This window comes from Hemiscyllium ocellatum, chromosome 2 (assembly GCF_020745735.1).
Source record: "Hemiscyllium ocellatum isolate sHemOce1 chromosome 2, sHemOce1.pat.X.cur, whole genome shotgun sequence".
In the NCBI taxonomy this organism is placed as follows: Eukaryota; Metazoa; Chordata; class Chondrichthyes; order Orectolobiformes; family Hemiscylliidae; genus Hemiscyllium; species Hemiscyllium ocellatum.
In genome coordinates, this window is record NC_083402.1 from 116,666,502 (window position 1) to 116,684,352 (window position 17,851).

General features: G+C 39.2%; 1 protein-coding gene across 1 annotated transcript in view; it reads left to right on the forward strand.

The window, feature by feature from the left end:
* Window positions 1-17,851, forward strand: part of grin3a (glutamate receptor, ionotropic, N-methyl-D-aspartate 3A) — a 163,575-nt gene that overhangs the window by 47,008 nt on the left and 98,716 nt on the right. The window contains exon 2 of the mRNA XM_060841734.1: window positions 4,348-4,946. Coding sequence (XP_060697717.1) covers window positions 4,348-4,946 — 599 coding nt within the window. The remainder of the gene's footprint in view (window positions 1-4,347; window positions 4,947-17,851) is intronic.

Consider the following 17,851-nt stretch of genomic DNA (forward strand, 5'->3'; position numbering starts at 1 on the left):
ATAGACTCCTACGGTTAGCTGACTCATCTGAAGGAGGTGTGTTCTTGGACTAACCTGACTGAATAAAACTTGTGTATGCAGGAATGGGCGAACATAATGGGAGGCCAACATTTGGCCTACGGACCTGGGTTGTGGGATAGGAGCAGTCAGAAAGGTGGGGGGGGGGGGGGAGATCAACAGCCCCTTCGTAGTCAGCTGCCACCACCAATAAAAGAGACAAAGTCAGGAGGAGACCTGTGGCTAAGTTCCCATAGGTCGTCCTTGAAATAGGGGATCAATTAAAAACATGTTGAGAACAAACAGTTGCGCAACAGAATATCCATTTAAAATACAGGACAGCTGGTCACCTGAAATGCTGCCTTTTTCATGGTTTTGAAATATGGAGAGTCAAGTTAAAGAATTACTTGATTTGAGGGAGAATTGGAAAGAGTGAAGTACAGGCAGTTTTTAAAAGTACATATGGCTTTGTAATTTTCAGTGCAGGGAGGAAGGGGACAATGTTTATCCCTATTATGAAGATATAGCAAATGTTTAGATTATTATGAAAATGTAGCAAATGATGTTTGGGTGATTGGAATTAGGCAAGAATGTATGACTATTATCAAAGCGTGTAAAACTTAATTAGGAGTATAGAATAAAATTGTTATTGAAAGAATTCATTTTAATATTAATGTCATTTCTATTTCTACATGTATTTTTAAACAGTTGTTGATTATTTGAGGGCTGGTAATAGTCAATGGTTATTGTATTAAAAAGCTTGTTGTTTTCATCATAATTTTTTTAAAAATCTGCATTCTTAGTAGCTGTCAGTTCTGTTTGGAGCATACTGTTTCTGTTCACAGAATTACAATTTTTGGTAAGCCTGGATTCTCTGACAAAATTTACATAGTATTACTGGACAGTCATTAGAAAAACTTAACAGGTTCGCTGTGACAAGGCTCGGTTTTGTTCTGCGGATTCTGTTGCTAATTGTAGCACCAAATGAAAAACTAATTAACTGATAATGGGAGCATCATTGCTGCGGGTGACTGGATTTGATTTTATTGTCACTCTCCAGTCTGGAGGCAAGACAATTTACACATTTTAAAATGTGATCTCAATTTGACTTAAGATAGATTCTGCCTTAAAACTATTTGTGAAGCAACTCCACAGCAGTATTATTCACCACTATGGAAACTACGCCCTTATAATTTTCCAAGATCGTTGTTCACCTCCCAATTTGTTTTTGCATCCTTGATTTTAACCACTGTATTAATGGCAGACGTACCCTCAGACACCTGGGCCCACATAAACCTCTCCATCCTTCTCCCTCTCTCTTCTTTTGTCAGTCCTTAGACCTACCTCTTTAAACAAATTTTGATTACCCACCTTTCAGAAATCTCTCTTTTTGGCTCAGCGTCCAGTTTTGTTTACCCATTACTGCTTGTGTGAATTCTGCAGGATGGTTTATAAGGTCAAAGGTATGATATAAATTCAAATGTTTCTTCATACTGTAGATATGCAAACAATTGTTCTGCCAGCTCATAAACATAAAAAAAGTAGTAATATGGCAGAGAATTTATTCATATAATTAAATTCATTGTCTGTCTGTCAACGAAAAGAATAATATACAAGTCAGGTTACCAGACCTCCATTAAAATACTGACTGGAATTTCTTCAGTTGGAGTCTTATAACATCTTGATAGCTCAATGCAGTGATGTTATGTTGAGATTGAGGCTTTGCTTGTTTTTTTCAACTTCATGTAAACACCAATGTATTTATTAAGCGTAATTATATTCAACAGATTTTGCACTAAATCCTGCACTTGATCAACAAATTTGTTTGTTATTGAGTTGCTTAGTTTGAGAATTTTGTTTCAGCCATTTGGTCAGCAACCTTACTAATTAGATTTGAGAATCTCAAAAGGAATTGCATCTTTTGCATTACTGGAAATAACATGATATTGTATCTATCCCTGGGGGCAGGACAGAGCAGCATAACTAGGAGTGTGATTATTCCCTTGCACCCACTTTATTTATGGCAGTAAAGTACAATAAAGGAAAAACTTGCGAACTTAAGTGGAGTGGACTAGCTGCTTCCTGATGTTTTTTTAAAAAATAAAACAAACAAACAGTGTATTGAAGAAATTGCACAGCGAGTGTCAGTCATCCTGGACTAAACAGTCAATTTTTAGCCAATGAGTCAATTTTCCAAGTCCAAAATTATGTCAAGAATATGAGGGAAGCTCCAAAATGGCTTTAATGTGTCAATGCTCAGTGTTCACAGTTATGATTTGTTATGTGGCAGAGGATATGTGAGGATTAAATAGTTGGTAGAAAGGATTGGTTGTAATGAAGTTGCATGTCGGTTTATGTGCCAGCTGTAGAACAAGGTACTGAGTTCCACTGTGCATTGATCATTTCATGAATCATTAGCACAATCATGAGAAGTTTGTTAGTGGTCTTAGCATATGCCAGAATTATTAATCTCCATTGTGATTTAGGATGCCGTTGTGGCATAGTGGTAGTATCTCTATCTCTGAGCCAGGAGGCCTGGATTCAAGTCCCACCTGGTCCAGAGATGTATCATAATATCTCTGAAGATCTTAATTAGAAAATATCTCCAAATATGATTAGGATGAGCAAATCATTCCTTAAATTTTTATAGCATCTATAACATACTCGTGTAACGTGCACTGGTAAAACCTTCATCTATTCCCAGCCCCCTTTAAGTGTATGCTGGTGATTGTAGCACCCAACTGTATATAGTTTCAACCAAATTTCTACTTCCTTAACTTTGACGAACCTAAACAGAACCTCCTTAAAGATGCAGCATCTCCTTTGTGATGTGATGTGATGTGAGCATTGCTGCCAATGGAAGCCTTTGTTTCTTATTCAGAATTGTCCCCGGTCATTGTGAGCTTCCTTCTTGAATGGAAGTTCATGTAGCGAAGGTACTCCTGCTGGTAAGAAAGAAACTTCGGGACTTTGGTTTAGTGATGGAGAAGGTGAGGTGATATATTTTCCATGAGATAGTATATGATTTGATGGATGTTTTGAAGAGGTGGTATTTCCATGCATCCACTGTCGTTTTTCTAGGTGGTAGTGGTTGCAGGTTTAAGAGGTGCAATCAAAGGAAACTTAATCAGTTGTCATATTTGCCCAAGTCTAGTAGCTAAATAGGGCTCTGAGCATCCTATCAAACACCCTATTCTCCCTCCAGGTTACGGAAGAAGAGAAGAACCAAAGGATGCACTTAAGGCAATTTTATTAACACCCTTCGTCCTCTAGAAAGAATTTGCTTCTTTTATACCTGCAGTGTGAAATTGTGTAAGTGTATAATGTAAATTGCTCATCCCATTCAAAGGAATCTGCTTGTAAAGATGTAGGGTAAAATTCTAACCTAAGCTGCATTTACAAGCCAGACAAGGTTGGGCGCAATACCATATCCAAAGGAACGTAGGGATGTGGACCAAGTACAGGCAGAAGGGATTAGTTTAATTTGGCCACAACATTGTGGGACCAAGGGCTCATTCCTACACTGTCCTATATTATGTTCTAATATCATTATCTGAAATCAATAAAAATCAAGGTGTAAAAGGAACTTTGCATCCAATACATTCGCTTTCCTGGTGGGCAGGTCATTTTAAAATCCAATGATTCACACAGGCAAACATTGAAACCATTCTGAGGACAAGATAGAAAGTGGCCATCAAGGTGAGTACTGTCCAAACTGATTTACACTCCTGGTTCCTTCCAACCAGTAATGAGAGATATTGGTCAAATCTCACAACCATCAGAGCATTGTTGCTTTATGTACAATAGTTTCACCTGGTCTCAAAAGTATATGCTTCACCCTGGAGCAGGCAAACGTTGAGCTGAGTAAGATTGTCTAACTGTGATGAAACCTGTAAGCTATAAGGAGCACTGTTCTCTATTCCCTTCATGTCCCATTTCAATGGTTGGCTATCCACTTGCACACATCAATTGGGAAAGACCAATTCTAAAGTAAGTAGTCGGATATTGCCCACTGTTCACAAGTGACTTATTTCTGTATTTTGAAACTATAATTTCTCTACATTCGAAAAATTCCTTTCTATTGTATCTATATGAGAAAAATGTATTTTACAAGTTCTGACTTCTGGAAGGGAAAGGAATTGTGAATACCATGTGTATGCAATTCATGATGAAGAATTCCAAAAGAATACAGTTACTTTTGAAAGGGTATTGCATCATGAATTCCACCAAAATAAACACAATGGAAGTCCAGGTTGATGGTTGTTAAAAAAAACCCATTGACATTTCTGAAATTGATATTGTTCTGTTTCGGATTTTGTACTGATTAGTTCTATTTATATATTGTCACAGAATCCCTTCCATCTGCAGATGAGCCTCGAAACATCTCATCCTACCCATGCAGATGTACTTATCTTCCTCCTGACGATGAATAGGTGGTATGATGTCAGCCTAGTCTTGTGCAAAGAATGGAATGTAACCAACTTTCTCAGTCTTTTATATAATAACTCAAAATTTCACCTCGGAACCATTTTCAACATTGCTTCGGACAGCGATGACATGAACTTTGTAAATTATTTGCAAGAGTACTTGGACACAGTCAAAGAGGCACCATTGTCCATTGTCACTTTTGGTTGCGGCATTGAACATTTCCGAAAAATTTTTCAGCTAGCAGCTAACTATGGATTAATGCTGCCGGAACACCACTGGATTCTAGGTGACTCTCAGAATGTGGAGGAATTGAGAACTGAAGGCTTGCCCATGGGTCTCTTGGCCCATGGTAAGACAGCAGAGCCGGTTTTCCAGAATTATGTGCAGGACGCAGTGGAGCTGATAGCCAGAGCTGTGGCAACTGCAACTTATGTGAGGCCAGAACTGGCCCTTATTCCAAGTACAACAAACTGTATGCATTGGGAAGAAATGAATATAACATCAGGCCAGTTTCTTTCAAGGTAAGAATATTATTGGTGATGGTGTCAATCATAATACTCATCAATGCAGGCTAATTACAATTTTACATTTGAGTAGTTTTGTGGTTATGAAGAAATTCAGTGGGAATTGATAAAATATGAGGTATATTAAGATTATATTGAAGACTGATATTGGTCTACAGTATTGCTTCTAGAGATAATTAGCATGCTGCTGTAGATTAAGTCTAAGTCAAAGCTTTAAATAGATCCAAATTAGCCTGTTTGAGCTAAATTGATTTTGTTTTGACCTAATGAAGATAATGTATTGACACAAGGTTTTTGACAACTTCAGGATGTCCCAGGATGCTTTACAGTTGGCAGGTTTCTTTTGAAGAATATTGTTAGAAAAGGAAGGCTGCAGCCATTACTCCCAACAAGTTGCCACAAACAGCATTAAACTGAATGACATGTTGTTGGGAAACTTTTCACTGTCTCAAGGGAAATCCAAAAAAGTTCCTCTCAGTATTGAATGGATTTTACAATATCAGTATCTAACAGAGATAAGAATTGGGTAGATACTACAAAAGATGGGTATTCTCTTTCCCTGGTCTCTTGTCTAAATGGTGGAAAAATATTTCCAATCTGTTTTATGACAAACAACTGTTGGCCAAGATGTACATACATTCTTTTTTGTGTAATATACAGACAGCAGTGGGTTGGCCTTTCAAATTTTACTGCATAGCAACTTAAACAGGTCGGCGTAGGAACGTTTGTGTTGCTACACCCATAACACCTAGAAGGGTAGTTGGCCAAGATGTCAGGAGATATTCCCCTTCTCCTGTTCACATTGTGCCATGGGATTTTTTTTAACTTCACTGAATAAGTCAACATGGGCCTCCATTTGAAGATCTTGAATGAAGGGCAAGACCTCTGACAACGCTGCATGCCTTGTATTGCTGCAATGCAGTGTTGACTGGGTTATAAAATAGGGTTTGAACCCACAACTGTTTGACCCAGAGGCAGAGTGCTATCGTTGCGTCAAGCTAGCATTTGCCCCAATAAATTTCAAAAATAAAATCTGCCCATGAGTCCATTTGTCCAATTTTCTATTTCTTGACGAGTCTATGCAGCAACCAATGAATTCAGTGGAGGCATAGCAGGTGTGTTTCATGGGGAGTTTTATCATAAGCTGCAAGGAAATAACAAGTGATTCCAATTGTTCTGTATTTTGGGGCACAGTGGTAAGCACTGCTGCCTCACAATGCCAGGGACCCGGGTTCAATTCCACCCTCGATCGACTGTCTGTGTGGAATTTGCACATTCTTGTGTCTGCATGGGTTTCCTCCAGTTTCCTCCCACAGTGCAAAGATGTGTAGGTTAGGTGGATTAGCGATACTAAATTGCCCACCGTGCCAGGGACGTGTAGGGTGAGTGGATTAGCCACGGGAAAAACAAGGTTACAGGGATAGGGTAGAGGTGTGTATCTGGATGCAATGCTCTTCAGAGGATCAGTGTGGACTTGATGGGCTGAACGGCCTGCTTCCACACTGTAGTGATTCTATGACTGGATATTTGCAAGCATTTTTTTACTACTGCTGTTGTGGTTAATCTGTTGTCACTGTCACTTTAGTGGATGTTTCATACATTTTCAGTTGTGTTCCTTTGAGTTTAGGCTTTTGACTTCCCTTGAATTGGACAGGACCACAGAGAACTGAACAGTGCAGTGAAGCTCTCTAATGTCCTCTCATATTTGTTGATTCAACTGCAGAACAACTTCTATTTTTAAATGGATCATAGAGCTTTTCAAAATCATCACTTTTAAGTTTTTCCAGTTAGAATTGAGACTCAGCTGTTCAGAATTTCAAAACTCAAGTGGTCCAGTGGATGTTTGAAATCCTTAGAACATGATCCCTTTTTGATTTATATAACTTGAAAAATGTGAAAGGCTCAGGCAGATGTTTTGCGCTGTCAAATTCACATGTTCAGCAAAGCTAATGGCCCAGATATTTCTAACAGGATAAATGCTTTGTGCAGTGACACTGCCTTGAGAGTTTCTGCAATCCAAACTTTTATGATATTTCAGCAGATCTCAGCTGAAGCATTGAAGGGTCAAGTGCAGTCTATCCAGGGGAAAACCATCAGGTACAAGAAAAGGAAGGAAGGAAGGTTACATACCCTTTTCATAAAACTAGGTGCCACGTTCAGGTATATTATGAAAGGTCCAGGTCTTTCAGCTACTGAGGAGTGCGGATGAGTGGGTGGAACGTTGTTGAAGCACACGGGTAAAGGGTCTCACCTATGATCTGCCAAATACAATTGGTCCCCACTTTCTCTGTACGGGAACCACTCAATAATCCGGGTGTGAAGAGGCCATGCCAGACGTTGGGGCAATAGCCAAGTCTAGCTAAAGCTAGAACCCAGAGGCCATCAGTTCTATATTCAGCCGCACCCACTCCTTGGAGTCCTAGCATCACAGTGGACCCCAGGACACAGAAAAGTAGAGAGATTGAGTGGTGGGAACAGAGGACAGGGAAGTCAGAAGCAATGGCATCAGGTGCTTTTCATCAGTCCCAATCTAACCCAATGTACACTGCCTCTGTTAGGCATAGATTGCCTTTGAATGAGGGACATATTCAAATCAATATAAGATAGTTGTTTGGTTTGTTCTGCCATGCTCATGATGTATTGACAGGGCCAGTTTCAGCTGGGTTGATCCCAGTGGCAGAATGGCCTGGGCCATTCAAGACCCTCAACTGGCAGCAGGGTGGGAACATTCAGGAGATTAATTCTGGGAGAAGGCAGGAACACAGTCAAGATCTGATGCAATACCATCTCACTAACTAAAATGCCTGACCTACCTCCAAGCTGGTGTTCAGTTGAGCTGAGCTATCATGTCTAATCTGAGTCAGACCAGGTATTAGATAGCCTCATGTTTCCATGCAGTAGGTTGCACATATCCTGACCTAAATCTCCAGTCCTGAGATCAGCATTGGAGATTTTCTCAGAGGGGTCTGGCAGTGGGTCAGTTCATTGGAAGTTTAAAGATCCTGGGCAATTTCTGTGCATGTGCGCAGGCGCGCTCAAGCCTTCATAGAGTCTTGACACACATTTGAAATTTTGAGCTCCAAATCTGACAGTCTGGATACTGGAAAACTTGGGCTTTTATTTACTGTGGAGTTAGCAGTAGTGTGACCAATGGAAACATATAGAGGGCTTAATGCAAACACTCTGTGTACAGTACTGAAGAAGTGCTGCTGGTTTTGGCCTTTGAATGAAATGTTAGGCTGTGGCCTCATGAACCCTGGAAGAGATCCCATAGCACTATTGGAAGAGGAGTGTGGATTCATGCTCAGCATGTACCCCTCAACCAAAACAGATAATCTGGTAATCAATACATTACAATATGTGGAAACATTTTTAGTGCACAAGTTGGCTTCTCCGGTTTCTGCATTGCAACAGTGACTACCCTTAAAAAAAGACTTGATTGGTTTTAAAGCACTTTGGGATGTCCAAAGATTGTGTAAAGCATTGAGAATTATTTCAAGTGATATCCATCCTCTATGGAACAATAGCTCTTAAAAAGTGACCAGAGTAAACCTCTGAATCTGAATCAGCTTCAGATGTGTTGTCAGCTGAATTCAACAAACAAATAATTGGTGTGCTTTCAGTAACATCAAAAGAAAGCTTAGGTAGACAGATGTTTGCTCGGAATAATTGGGACTGTGAATGCTATCAAGAAGATTTCCTTCTTAAAGGCGGTGAAGTAAGGGTGAATTCAGTATGTGTTGCTGCTCATTGGAATTACACTATCGCCACTATTCCTAATTATCTCCGACATCAGTCATAAATCATTGCTTGCTGTGTCAACCTATTTCTTGCATCACCCATTGACATGGTTAGAATGCTAAGTAAGGCTTGATTTTTCATGCTGTTCTTTTTAAAGTGGATGAATGGAAAACATGTTTTATTTTGGAATTAGGCCAGCAGAATTTTTTTTTCCCATTTTGTAAAATCTTCTTTATTTAAACAGGGCTGTGATATTGCTCTATATTTTTAAAACTTTGATGAAACAGTAAGCTGTATTTTCAATGATAAGTAACATTGTCAACAAAACCAACAATTAGCAGGTTGGTTCAGCAAACCAGCTGTTTCAAGTGACCAACATCGGCAGGGAACTACACTTGATACCAATGTATCTAAGGAATTGGCAGGCTAGGTGTCCACAATGTCCCATTCATTAGTTTAAATGAACAGAAATTCATGACTATTGACTCATTATCTCTCCACGTATTCTCCGAACAGACTGTAGGTATTCTACCAGAAATTTGTAAAATTGTCCTTGTCTAATGTATATCATCTGCCCTAAGCACTACTTTTTTAAAAAATTGAGATGAGTTGGATGAAGGACAATAGTTCTAAATGAGACTCTGTTAAGACTGAAAAAGAGAATAATCAGTGATTAGGTGCCTCCAGTTTTATTTTTATTAAAATCCTTAGGATTGTAGAAGGAATTAAAGATTGAGGGTGGTTTAAGAGTTTGTTGATGTGGGAAAGGATGAATTAAGGGATGGAATCTGTAGTATGAGATTGTCGAGAGGCAGGCAAGCATTTGTACTTTCGACAAAATGCAGTGTAGCAACTGACCAAGGCTCCTTCAACTGGTGCATGACCTTTCCCACTTAGAAGGACAAGGACAATGGAAGCAGTATCACATGCAAGTTCCTCTCTAAGCCACACATGAACCTGATTTGGATCTATATCACCCTTCCTTCACTGTCACTGGATCAAAATCTTGTTTCATATTGACTGTGGATACATCATAGGTGGACTGCTGTGGCCCATGGACACACCTTACCACTGTCTTCAGAGCAGTTAATAATGGATAACTAAAGCCTTGCCAATGATACCCACACCCCAAGTATAAAGAATAATGCTTTATGAATTGGAATAAAATTTTTGCAGTTTGAAACAAGCAAAAGGGAAGTGTCACCATGGTGATAAAATAAACAAACTAGTTCACAAGATGATGAAGCAATAAATGATGAAAATTTAAAGTAAATAATAAGTCCCCAATGAGACGATAAATTTGAGTTTTTGAATAGAGCTTGAAATGGGACACATTTTCATAAAAATATACATTAGGCAAAAACTTTCATATCTTGGATTATCATGAACTTTACCTCAGGCTGAAAGTTATTCTAATGAAAAAAGCAGTAAAACTCACTTCTTTGAAATAATCACATTTATGATGAAAGGAGATAATCAGACTGAAAGTGTACTTAAAATATCCACTTCAGTATGAAAGGAGAAATTGGTTGAGCGAGGAAATGTCACAACTTGGTAGATGTATTGCGGTTTAAAGGGTCACTTTAGATCTGGTTTCTGTTGTTTACAAATCAGATCATGTAACGCTCAATCCCATGTCCTCTCATCATCAACTAATACCCTCATGCCACCCCCTATGCTGACTCCCATAGTTGGGCAGACTTTAGGCACCACATGGACATTTTAAAAATACAACTCTCAACAACATACTCTTTATATTGAGGTAACCTCCCTTTCACAAAATATATTGAAAAGTATAAATCTCAGTTGGCTATTCTCTATTAAGAGAAAGTGAGTACTACAGATGCTGGAGATCAGAGTCAAAAAGCATGGCAATGGAAAAGCACAGCAGGTCAGGCAGCATCCGAGGAGCAGGAGAGTTGACGTTTTGGGCGTAAGCATTCCTGATGAAGGGCTTATGCCTGAAACATTGACTCTCCTGCTCCTCGGATATTGCCTGAACTGCTGTGCTTTTACAGTGACACACTTTCTCACTCTCACTCTTAATAAAGACGTTAAAAGATAACTAATCCTTTGATAGTCCCTTTAAACTATAAATAAAATAGTGAACTCAATACTACCAGCTGAGATAATATGAACTGGAGGGTAATGTTTTCCTAATCTGTACCAGATAACCCTCAATCATGCAATCCAGCTTTTAAATTTTGATTGACGACTTCAAACAATTTTTCTTTCGCATGTGTAAAGAATAGGGGATTTGAAACAAAACTTTCAGATTATCACATATGAACAGATCTTATTCACCATTCAAAAGTATTTATGTCTACTCCAACAACTGCTATTTCTAAACTAGGAATTAGGCATTGGGACAGCCTAAAATACGGTCAGTTTGAATTCAGTCAACATTTGATGGCTCTCCTGAGTTTTGATTTCCTGGCTGAGAGATTCACATCACAGTCCTTTCTCTCCATAAGCAAAATCTGGATTATCAAAATTGGGCAGGATTTTGGCATTCACATTCTACTGGCCATTTTTAAAGGTTGCAGAGTCTTCCCAGCCCTGAAAATTTGGCTCTCTGGGTACAGTTGTGAAAGACAGTGGGTGGTAACTATTGTTTAGAAATGAGAACTGTGAAGCATCTCTCTGAATAAATAAATGAAACAAGTATTTACTTGTATCATCCAGGCTGCAAAGAAAATTATGATTTTATAATTTGTAATCACAATTTATGCAGTGCTTTGAAAGAACCAAACAACATGAGGCATGCCACAAGAGGTACTTGAGGAGATATTATGATTGGTGACTAAGGGTGTAGTCAAAGAGGTCGTTTTTAAGGAACATTTTAAAAGGAGGGGAGGGATGTTTGGAGAAACAAGGCTTTGGAAGGGACTTGCAAAGTTTGTGCCTTTGGGAAGTACACTACCAGTCATGGAATGTTGGAAAAAGAAACTCAGGAAATTGGAGGAGGTTGGGAAAGGTTACAATAGTAGCGAGAGATGAGCCTATATTGAAGGGATTTTTGTTTTAAAAAAAATAAATATTTTAAAATCCAAGATGTTGCATCTAGAGAAGAAATGGAAATTATGTGCTAAGTGACATTGATGAACTTCATAGACTCCCTACGGTGCAGATAGGGGTCATTTGGGACATTGCATCTGCAGCGGTCCTCGTAAGAATTCCCATTCAGACACATCGCAGTGATCAAACATTCACATAATCATACATTAAATGTCCAATGATGAGCAGGTTAGGTGGAGTGGCTTTGGGAAATGCAGGGTTGTTGTTAAGAGGTGGGAAGGAGGGAGGGAGGGAGGTGACAGTGGTCTGGATGAGATGCTCTTTGGAGGGGCAGAAGAACCCGATGGCTGCTTCCAGACTGTTGGGATTCTATAGTCCATGTTCAAGGAAATGTGACTATGCAAGAGCCAACTACAGTTCTGATAAATTTAAAATAACTTCTAAAAGTTGCAGTGCTAATTAGGATGGGAAATGTGTGTAAAATGTGGAGTCAAGAGGAAAACGTCCAGTTATTCAGATTCAGCAATTGTAGATACATGCAAATAACTTAGAGGTTGCAGGTGTTCCTAAGGTTTGGTTTCAAGCTGCAAACCCATTATGCTGTGGGTAACATAGTTGGAAGTGAGACAAAACTTTCCTGGAACGGAAAAAATAAATATAAGTTTTGTTGTAGGATATCCTTGTGTTGCAGCCAGACTCAGTGCGAGGTTCCCTGTTTTATTACATGTCCAAACTGTGAAACTCCCAGGTAAGGAACTGGTTTCCCCTCTTTATTCACCCATTCTTTGGTTGGTTGCAACAACGTTAATTTTTTTTAAAAACCCTTCCCTTCTGATTATCTTTCTTCCAGACCCAAATGATTTTATGTTTTTAATAGCAGTCAATTTAACCAGGATATCTTGAATTAGCAAAGTCTGAGCTTGTTAATTACTAAACTCAAGAATTACTAATGGAAAACACACACACAAATCAGAAATAAAAGCTTTAAAAATAAACTGGCATATGGATCAGTCCATGAATTCTACATAAAGAATTGATATTTGACCATTATAGCTCGAGGTTCAGCAGAAAGGGTGATGTTTTTTGATGCACAATTGGCTTTAATGATCTTTAACTTTGCCGATTGGTTGGGATGCTGTAGTTTTGATGTCTCTTGATCGTGATTGATCTCTAGCAGTCTGAGTGAAAGAGAATTTTCTGTTGTCTGGTTTCTTTTTTAACTGGTTTGCAGGATTCAGAGTTAGAATGGGTCTTTACCTGCAACACAGGTCAACTAGGGGATAAATCTTCAACTGTGCCTTCACACCACACTAAAGCTCAAATGTAGGCAGATACCCCTGAGAATGCAAGTAGGGTTTGTAAAGACAATATCTTTTTTAATTTTCTGTATTTTTGACTGTGGGCTGAAGTGGAGGAATGGTTGTTTTAAATCCATAGATTGTGAAAGTTATTTGCTACACATTTAGAAAGCAGATTATAGAAACTCATTGTACAATATGTTTATCCTTATGCATTGTTCAAGCAATGGGGGAGGCCAGTTGTATGTGGACCGGCACCAGAGTGGTTAGTGAGAGATTCAGCCAGCAACAGTTTGCTGATTGGTTTGTGGAGTGTGATCAATTGTAGACAACAAAGGCCATTAAGCCTGACAACAACTGTCTGATTGGCTTCTGGGTAGCTGAACAACTTGCAGCAGTCCAATGGCTTCTGCCAATATCGTGCACACTCAAGGGCAGATGATGGCCTTTCTGTGTAGTAAAATAGCTAAATCCTAAAGAAAACCATTTTTCCCTCTCACCAGTTGCTGTAAGCTATGATCTTTAAACAAGTAATTAAAATACTTTTCAGTAAGAATACCAATTGCCTGCATCTCCTACAAAGACGTAAAAGAACCTGGAGATGAGACAGAAGAACAGAAAGTCCTGGCAGGCAAAAAGATCATTTCAACAAACTCTGAATTGGTGCCATCGAACTACTTGCCCAGTTTTCTTCCAGATTCACCCATAACAATGGTGTTTTATCTTTTTGTATGAGTCTGTAGAAGGCCTTTTTAAAGGGGATTAGAAATTTAGCTAGTAAGTTATATGTTGGTGGTCCATAACTTACCTATAGTTTGAATCTATTCATTTGTAGCAAATAGTCATTCTTGTTAAGTACTGAAACTTGATCTATATTGTCTGTTATTGTGATTCTGTTCGCCAAGCTGGGAATTTGTGTTGCAGACGTTTCGTCCCTGTCTAGGTGACATCCTCAGTGCTTGGGAGCCTCCTGTGAAGCGCTTCTGGCACTCATCCACAGAGTCAATGAGTGCCAGAAGCGCTTCACAGGACGCTCCCAAGCACTGAGGATGTCACCTAGACAGGGGACGAAACGTCTGCAACACAAATTCTCAGCTCGGCGAACAGAACCACAACGAGCACCCGAGCTGCAAATCTTCTCCCAAACTTTGAATATTGTCTGTTAGCCTAGGACTACCTGACAGGTAATTTGGGGATTTGGGATAGTTTAACGTTTATGAAGATGCTAGGAATAATGAGGCTTGATATCCTGTTTGCTAGCCCAGTGAAGCATGACTAGTTGAAATGGCTTTAACCTTTTCCTTTATATATTCCTGGAGGATGAAATAGACATGCCTGCAAGAAGTCACTTTCTGCTGAGAAGGAATAGTCCACTCTCTCCTTGTCTCTTCATCTTAGGTCTGTCTATGTTTGAAGTTTCCCTGACAATTTAAATGTGCAACATTCCATTGGCTTCACACAGGAGGCCACACTGTTATTGACTTTAACATGCACAGTTTTTCTGTAATAGGCACGTTTTTAGAAAAAAATCATACATTTGGAATTAGAAGTTAATAATGTCGATAATTCCTTCAGGATTCTGATCTGTTATCACTTGGTATTGCAAACAAGTGAGATAACAGTTTTTGTTTTCTATACAAGTACAATGATATCACACCAAAGCCCATTGGGTTCTAACTCAGTCTGTCGTATCGATGGTGAATAATATAAGCTTGATGCATGTGATTTTTCTTGCTCTCAACTCTGATGAGAAAGTTCACCTGGCTATCTTAAAATTCAGACCTCTCAGCATACACTTCATTCAGTTGGATGCAGATATATAAGGGCGCAATGTCACTTGACCAAATGGAAACCATTGGAATTGAGCGCAGAGGCAAGAAAGTGAATTGGTCACATGAGATCATTGCTCAAGTAAGAAGATTGATCTGGAGTATACAGAATCGAAGTTGGAATTTAGAAATGAGCCAGAATGAAACTCAAATAAATTTTTCAGCTTCAGTGCCCAACTGAACAGGAGATAAGGCAGCTTTGAAGTTTTTTTTGCATTTATTATATTTAAAGTGATGGATTTTTCTGAGCTCACAGGCAATTATAAGCATTGTTCTTTCAGAGCAAAATAAATAGCTAATCCCTTGGTTCTTCTGGGTTTCCTGCAAATGCAGCAACAATGGGAAAGCTGCATCCTTATTGATAAAGTACTGCAAGACCAAAGTCAAATGCAATAGATAAACCACAATAAATCAAACCATGTATGCTTTTTTACAAAATCTGACAAATGTCAATTTATCAAATTTATGTAAAATTAAACACTTACAAATAGCTCATGTCAAATTAATTTTATGTACACTTCTTATCAATTATGTGGCCCCCTGAGCTACACCAGTAAATCTCTTAATCACAGTTCAGAATTGCCCTTTTTTTAAAACGATTTCCTCAGAGTTTGTATGATGCTGGGTGACCTTCACTGCATCCCCATCATCATAACTACCTTGCTGACCCTAATGCCTTTCCAATATCACCTATCACTCACTTAACCTTTCAGCCACTCTCCCTTAACATTTACTTTGAGATTTAGGGACCAGAAGATATTTCATCCTCAAACTTATTACCTCATCCGTGCTCTTCCCATCTGTTCTCCACAATAAAAAAAATTATGTGCATTTAAAACTTAGCTTTTTCTTTGAAAGGATGCTCCAGTTAGAATGAGGGAGATAACTCGTATGGCTTTATATTCTTTTGCAGTTCTTGCTTTCTTCCTGTCTCAGGTGTTAAAACTAAAATCTCTGTCTCACAGGTGTAACAATTAGTATTGACATTGACTGCTGCTACAATATGGATACAGATAATAGCCTGGATTTTGTGCTAAGAAAAACAATGGGGATAGCTGTACTCACACTTATTTATGAGAAAAATGCTAATGCACTATTGAACTTACTGACCTGTTTCAGCAGTGCCTTTCCAAGGATGGACTCCAGCTGAACATTACCCTCGGCCCTCTGGGTTGGATTCTCATTTTTGTGTGCATGTGCAGAGTTAAACTTGGAAATCAGGAAGTTGCTGTCCAATTTGACTGTTCTACATGCTTTTTTACACTATCAATGTCACTGAAAAAGCCATCAGCCCAAGTAAGGGTAGGGTACTTAAGTCATCAAAAAAATTACAGAAATTACTTCAAGTGTAAATGAACTTCTACTGGTGTACTCAGTCTTAATTCATAATGATCCATCTCAGTGGTTCTGAAAAATGTATTTTTGAATGAGTGGTGCCTGATCACTTAAGAATTTAATTGTTGGAGATTTAGCATGAATAATCTTGCATTTCTTCACTTTTTAATCTGTATCTCATCATCTTTTGCCTTATTTTGTGTTATGCACATGATCTTGCATTGACTGAAGTCTTTCAAGTTACTCTTGCTCAGACTCTGTGGCTTGGAATTTCCTCATTTGGTCATGACTCCAATGTTGGCCTCAATTCAGGAATACAGAATAGACCATAGCAGGATATTAGATGCAATTACAGCCTGTCAAGAAGCCAGCTCGGATGCCCTTCTAATTAAGGGCAGTGGGTAATATACAAAAATGAGAATCCAAACCAGAGGGCCGAGGGTAATGTTCACTGGAGTCCATCCTTGGAGAGGCACTGCTGAAACAGGTCGGCAAGTTTAATAGTGCATTAACATTCAGATAAGTTCAAAGCATGTAGAACCAGTGAGGAAGAAGAACCCTCTAAGGGTTGCTTTGTCAGTCATGCTGGTCTTTTGTCCTGACAGAACTTGAATTGGGACATAGGACCTCTGGTTATGACATCCTCTGGTGATGAAATCCCCTGGCCTGCTGCTGAGAGGTTACTTCTAGAGCTGATATGTTTCACATACTGTAGGGATAAAGAAGGAAGGAGTTTTGCAGATCCTTCAGCAGGAAGATCCCAACTTCCTTGCCTGCCCTTGGAATGTTCGCCTGGAGATGGAAATACATTGGAGAGCTGCGTACTAATTTTCTGGCCCCTTCATCTCTAACTCCTTCTCTGCAATGCCAGGAAAGTTTAGCCTGAGTGTCTTATTAAAGATTCTTCATTCTCATTGGTTGAGAACTGTTGCTTGCTGTGAACTTTTGAAGCCTGCAGGAAAGAAGTGGACAAGGGGATGTGTGGTGAGAAGTGAGTGCCATTCTTCCATTGCTAATTGCCAGTATTAAGCAATTAGATTATGCAAAGTGAACCTACCCTGAAATGAGCTGCTTTTTCCTCCTTTGCTTCTTTCTGAGGTCAGACCATCTGTCTGTCCTATCTCTACCTTCTCTCTCAGATTTGAAGTTTAAATACTTTTGAAATTTATAAGACAGAAAAGAGCAGGCATGAATGGCCTTTTCCCAGATGTCTATTCCTGGCATGCTGTGGTATATGCAACCTCCACCAGAATGTTATACTAAGTAATGGGTAAGAGAAAAGGCGAAGGAATAACAAGAGTCTAAGAGCATCGCTCAGTTCATATTTGATAGATCACCAACTAATGGGAACGTCAGGGAGGAACAAGTTTGCAAGGAAATTGTAGAATTATGCACACGGCAGAATCGTGAGGGACTTGAATTACCCACATTTAGACTTGGATATTGGTAATGTAAGGGGCAGTGAGGAATAAACCAGAAAGGAGGTACTGCTAGACCTGGTTCTTGGGATTCAGGTGAGCTAAGTAGAACAAATGACCGTGGGGGACTAATTAGGAGGCAGTTATCATTGTGCCAAAGAGATTTAGGATGATGGTGGAAATTGACAATTGTCAAACTAAAGTAACAATAATCAGCAGACAATGGGATTTCACTGGGGCAAGAACAGAGTTGGCTCAGTTAG